At 37.1% G+C, this 6,805-nt stretch overlaps 1 protein-coding gene across 1 annotated transcript; it reads left to right on the top strand.

The window, feature by feature from the left end:
• Positions 1-3,851: 3,851 nt before the first annotated feature.
• IFNK (interferon kappa) lies at positions 3,852-4,418 on the top strand (the record flags this gene model as incomplete). Its single annotated transcript, XM_082013335.1, has 1 exon — positions 3,852-4,418. The coding sequence occupies one exon, from the start codon at positions 3,852-3,854 to the stop codon at positions 4,416-4,418; it is 567 nt and encodes a 188-aa protein (XP_081869461.1).
• Between the last annotated feature and the right edge of the window lie 2,387 nt (positions 4,419-6,805).

Raw genomic sequence — 6,805 nt, 5'->3', positions numbered from 1 at the left:
CCACAGTCCAAGAAAAGTTCTTTAGCCTTTGCTGAAGCATGACAGCCTATATGAGTACAACAAGAAGAGATTTTGATGCTCACACTCGTTACAGACATACAAAACCTGGAATTATTTTTTCAATTCTTATTATTAAAAAAAGAAAAAACAAACCAAAACAACAAACATATTCTATCTCACTAGAGAAAAAAACAGTTCTTCCAGCAATTCTGGGTCCCTTGACCAAAACTGCAGAGAGGTGTTTCAGAGGAAAGAATGTAATGCAAATCTCAGAAAAAATGTGAAGCACTGAAACAAAAGCATAGATTCATAGCTTGCAATTTGCTTGTTCAAGCCATTTTTCTCATTCTCACAGGGGAAGTATTTCCATGTTTGCAGGAATAGCCAGCAAAGCATTAAGAAAGGGTCAGTGTGAGGTGATAGGTCTCAGGGTGGATGGTTTGCAGTACAAGGTAGAATGCGTGTATCATTTCCTCTTCGCTGTGTTATCAGGAAGGAGAGTTTTAATTCAGAAGATGGTGATCTTCATGTGGCTAAAACAGATGTTCTCAAAGTAGGGAGTTACAAAAGTATTGTGTAGAGACAACTCAGCTTCCCTGGGAAGGAATCATCTTTACTTGTCCCTAGATAAGCCGCATAAAGTCAACAGGTCTCTGATCCTTAATCATGGCCAAAAAGTTCTGCCACAATTAATATATTCTCCCCTTCACCACCTACAATCAGATCATTTAGAAGTGACTGTGAAATTGTTTTCCTTTGTTGCCTTTTCTTTTTGGTTTTTTCTTGAGAAAAGAAAATGTGTTCAGTTCCTCCAATAACAGCTAAAAGACTCTCAATTATTGCTTAACCTCCCCTTGAAATTTTAGTATGTTTTCAGAACATCCAAATAGCTCATGGATCACCTATGAAAACACAATGGAAGGAAAACAAGGAATGACTGGGGATGCGACTCTGCTCTACAGTGTGTAAACAGAATGAAACTGTTCAATTAGATCCAGCTTTGCCATGCAATACTAAGTTGTTTTTTTGTTTTGCTTTAGTAGATGAGAGGACTGGTCCTCTCCTGATTTAAACCAGTGTTGTTCCATTTAATGCAAAAGTCATGCACATGTACTTCAAATTGAAATTTTGTCCTGAGATTTTTACTGCAAAGAGTGAGAAAAATTAAAGGTGAGATGAATTAGCATTTAATTCTGAACTGAACTATAAAAACCATGTCCAGATATCAAAATCATGTTCCCAATGGTAAAGCTTTTGGATCACACTCTGATCTCTCTGGCATTACTGTATTGACATTCTTAATGTGATTATCCTAGCTGTAACCTAGACATGAATCTGATGTGATTTACTCTCATATGACGCCTTGAATTAAGCCATTTCAGCTCAGCACACATAACTAGTCTCTCACTATATGCTTGCAGCCATACATCAAGATCTTATTCAATCTGCTACTTATTTTTATTCTGCTCAAAGTCTATTTAAAGCCAGAATTTTCTGACACTAGAGCTTCCTCAGTTAAAAACGTTCCACTGCCTTTTTCAACACTAACTGCATGTCAACGTAAAAAAAAAGTCAGAGAAACATATTTGCTGCTTTAGACTGTGTGTAACAACTAGTAAATGCATTCTGTGTCCTGGGATCTTTTGTGATAGATCTAATTTCAGGAGAACTCGTAGTTATCCCTCTAGTACAAGCTTCAGTAATCTTTTATTACATTAAATTTCAATTAGATACTCTGATCTTCCTGACACTACATGATAACACTATATGCTAGTTACAGTTTAGCTTAAATAATTTTGATACATGCACAGACTTCAAGAAGATTAAGAAATATGTAACAAAGGCAATGCCTCCTACTAAGTTTAGATCCCTTACACACTAGAAGTCATACATACCTTAAATGTGCTAAGGCATACAAACAGATATAGCAAACAAAAAGCAAGAGAAATGTAATAATCCGGCCTTTAACAAAATTACAAACTGAAAGAGAAAGTAATTCAATGTCTCACCAAAAGATATCTTTGGCAACTCCATGCATTAAATCTGCCATAGCCTTCTTGATTCTCTGTCCAGTCTCTAAAACACAAACACTCCTCCCCAATTTCATTCATAAATTCACTCCTCTGAAGATCTCTGGGTATAGATAATTTATGACAATACCACAATATTACTACAGCACTGGCAGCAGCAAAACAAGAATAACCATAGGAGCATTAGTATGTTAGTAGAGTACTACTGTATAACTTGCTGAAGTCATCCTGTGGCTTGCTAAATAAACTGCTTATGCGTAGCAATCTTACAGTCTGTCACATTACAACAGGTCCTCCCAAGCATCAACAGGATTTTTTTTTTAAGAAAATACTTTCTAATCTTAAGAGCATCCAGGAGTTCCGTTGCTGCTTACATCAAACACCCCTGAGTGTCAACATTTTCCATATTATTTTTCTAATATCCTTGTAATTATGCAGGCTGAATTACATAAGGGCATGTGCCCTGGCTTTCTAAACTCTGCACACTTCAGTGACCAAATCACTTTGGTTCACATACAGATTTAGCAATCCTTAAAGATGCCCACAAGAAAAGAAGCAAATCTGCCTGCTAAATGCCTTGTAACTTTTGCTTATCTTAACATTCAGCCCAGTCTTCCTTTTTGATCACAAGTGAGTTCTCATATTGTGGTTACAGGAACCAGTTAAAAGGGCTGCTACCGCACTAGAGGAAGCCAGCAGTACCTAGAAACATGGCACTTTGCTAGTGCATATTCAGGAACCAACCAAGCACTGTCATTTCAAGCCACAGTGCTTATGTAGCTCTATCTCAGAACTGCCATCACAAAAGGCTGAGACTGTTTTTATATCAACATGCTGGTGGCTACCTGCAGTCCTACTACAAGATGGCCCAAAGACTTGATATTCAGAGAAGTACACTGACCAGACACTGGGAGACATGTTCCAGCATTACACTGACTGAGGTGGTCCTAAAGATAGGACATTTTTCTACCAATACAAGTAAATTCAGAGCCCTTGAGAGCTTGTCTTCACAGGAGGAGACTTCAAAACAGAAGTTTTCTTACTCTGAAATGTGAGGAATTCCTCTTCATTACATAAAAGCATGTTTTCCTTTACAGCTCTAAAAATTTAGTTATGTGATGAAGTAAAAGAAAGCTTCTCTGAGCTGTGAACTATCAGAGAATTTGGAGAAAAAGGCATCTGTCTTAAGAGTTGTATATACTTCTGCTTTTGCCTACATAGTGATGGCAACATATGCCCCTAGTGAGTCAATGCTTATGTCAACAACAGGGTTATTTTGCTAATAAAATTTAAGCCACTCCCCAAACAAAACAATTTGTCCTACCAAAAAAGACATTTGTTTTTAGATCAATAAAATTACATCTTTCTTAGAGCGCATATCTGCATATCTGGTATCTGGGGATGTGATTCTTTTTCAGTCTTTGCCAACTTAAGCATAAAAGTAAAATTCTCAGCATAAAGCAAGATTGTCTGTTGTAGGAAAAATATGATTAAATGCCCTTACCAGATTCTAACCTGCTAATCTGTCCATGTCCTCTAACTGACCAGATTGACTCACTTGCTCTTTTTTCAATTTGATGTAGTCAAAGCAGAAATAACCTTTGCAACTGTTTGAAACTGAAATAAACAGTAAACCTTGGCAGAATCATAGCTGATAAAACCACAATTCCTACAAAATGAGTAATACTTGGCATGCCATACAGAGGAAATAAATTCAGACATGGATGAGAAGCATGTGAGCACAGACAAGACAACCAACAAGTTGCAAGCTTACGGATCTGCAGACAAGCAAGGAAAATAGTGCTGACTACTTCAATCAGCATGACCACCTTGGTTCAGAGAAGTTTCCTGCGAGTTTGTATTACAGTGGCACTGTACATCAAAACCTCACATCCAGTTTGCCTTTTCCAAGGCATCAAAATGAACTACCACAACATGAACTTGCTGTGCAAAATGGGTGGCTATACTTCCCAGCAATGTCTCAGCGAAACAACTTATTTCAGATTCCCCATGGAAATTACCAAGCTCACAGAGAAGAACGTCACAGTTATCATCTACGAGTTCCTCCAACAGACCTTCCAACTATTTAGCAAAAATCTTCCTGTTGGTTCTTGGAATACAAGCAAGATTGAGAAATTTCAAAATGGAATTCATCAGCAAATTGAAGAATTACAGGTATGTTTGTCAGAAGAGCAATCAAAAGCAAGAAAGAGCTTTCAAACATGGATCCTAAAAAGCACAACACTCAGCATGAAAAAGTACTTCCAAAGAATCACCAGCTTCCTAAAAGAAAAGCAATATAGTCACTGTTCCTGGGAAGCAGTCCGAATGGAATTAAGAACATGCCTTATAACTTTTGACAGCCTTATGAAAAAACACATGTCATAAAAAGGTAACACCTTTTTGGATTCTTTGTAAGAATATGATAATTTTCCCCTTTTTGATAGGTCTTTAATTTCCACATTTTAATAATTTTCAGATTGATAATTAGGGCTTGTTTTTAAAAAGAATTCAATGCTCTAAGTTAAACATGTTGAGTACTCAAGGGCAGGGGCATTTGGTATGACCATTTCTGTAGAAGATAAGCCCTTTACGAAACAAGTGGATATTACTTCTCAGTATTCTCTCTTTGCACTATAAACAAGTCTTGTGGTCTTTCCACAGAATATACCAATTGTTTTATGTCCTGAAACACTTGCATTTGGATACTGCACATGTATTACTTTCTCATTACTTCACTAATGCAGCAAAAAATACAAGATGCAGGTATGCGTAAGGAATACAGACCTTCCTGGAGTCTATATGCTACAAAGATCTTAATTTATAAAACAGATGAGAATTTAACATGTCTTGGGCCTCTTTAAGTTCAAAAATAATGATGAGTAGACCTTCTGAGCTAGAAAAGTCAATTCCCAGCTTTGACACTTATTTTGCAAGTAGACTCAACTCTATGTCCCATGGGGATACAAACCCCATCTGTCTATACACCATATTCAGTAACTACAGCACAGATTTTTAGGATATGCTGGTTCATAATGCTATATAAAATATGCATCGTTCTATGTGCTTTGAGTTCATAAGCAGAAAAGATTCATCTGAAAATATTTACTATACAGACACAGATGCAAAAAATTTATTCCACTCCTCTCCCACCTTTCTTTCCCTCACAAAGGCAGAGCCAAGCAGTGCTTCAAGTCATCATCTTCATCAGTTTAACTGCTACTCAAAAGACCTTGAATACTCTGGGTCTCAGTACTACTCCCTATATATGAGAAGACTGGATGAGTTCTGACATTGGATTTTTTTCCCATCTGAGATTTCTAGGCATATCTGAAATGGAATGTGTTGAATTGGAAGGTAAGAAGAAAAGAGTTAAAACACATCTGTGACTATATGGGACTGGTGAAAAAAAAAAAAAAAAAAGGAATATTCTGAAAAGAAAAAAGTTCAATGTGCTGTTACCATTACCTCAGGACAGACTCTCAACATTTTGCCTGAGAAGTTTTAGGGCAGGACAGCAACTTTAGTCCCATGTCTTTATTTAAATGGAATATATCTCTCAAAATCCCTGCCTACTCTGGTGGGGGGCAGGAGGGGAAACTATTTCTGTATGTAGCACTTTTGATGGAATGGTATTGTTATTCCTGATCCTAGGAGTGCAACAACAGGATACTTACAACTGCCTAATTTTAAGCATCTAAATTAGTCATTGAGCTAAGGAGATCAGGCCCACCCACTTCACTCTCACATGCTCCTATTTTACAGAAACGGGGAGGAGAGAACAGTTTTCAAACTCCTGAATATAAGTCTACTTTCAATCACCACTGTTAAAAGCTGAGTTCTTTAACTGGTTGTACAGGGAGCATAAGATAAATTTGGCACATAGTTCGTGTTATATTCCCAACAACCTCATTAATCAACCTCTGGAATCTCTGTTTTGTTAATTTAAACACTTTGCAAATATGCTGACAACATAGTGACATTTGATGTCAGCAAAATATGTTCAAGCAACATTTAATCACGAATTTTTTTTTTTTTTTTTTCAGTTTGCTGCTTTTAATGTATGATTACTGTGGGGATCTAATATAGCCCAATTTTGGATACCCCATTTAAGGAAGTTGCTGAACTGAAACCCAGGAACTTAAGGTTTCCTTATGCATAATGCACCACACAAGATGATGTCAAGTTGTATCAAGGAACCTATACCTACTCTGGACATACTTGTCTCTGCTCAAGTCTGCACTTGGGATTTCCATCTCTGAAAAGCCAAAAGTCAGCACAGACTTCAGCAGATATGACTGGACACAACCTTACACATCCTACTAGATTCCATCAATTCTTCACGGGATCACAGCACATTTTAGTTAGGTAATGACAGCACCATGAGCAAAAGCCCATCCCTGGACAGTCTGGAAACATTCACTTCCATCATCTGCTCTTCTGGGGAGGTACTTTCATGAATCTAAAGCAGATTTGCCTACTAACTCATGCATGCGTTACTGTCAATTGTGACTCACATTTCAAGATGCAGGGGTTTTTTTGAAAAGGGGAAATAGAGAAGTTGTAAAGCCATACACTCATTAGGTGATAATTTGGAGTATCCAGGTGTGCTTAACTGACTGGCATCAGCTAAGCATTTTTAGGGAACAGCTGTTTAAAAACTGCCTATGCTAGCTTTCTGAAAAAAATCTTTGCTTTTACAAATTAAAGTTCATTAGATCTTATAGAAGAAAAAAGATGTTACTGTAGACAATACTATTTTTACATTTCGAATC

The sequence above is a fragment of the Phaethon aethereus genome (assembly GCF_964289735.1).
Source record: "Phaethon aethereus genome assembly, chromosome: Z".
Taxonomy (NCBI): Eukaryota; Metazoa; Chordata; class Aves; order Phaethontiformes; family Phaethontidae; genus Phaethon; species Phaethon aethereus.
This window is presented reverse-complemented; position numbering and strand designations above follow the sequence as displayed.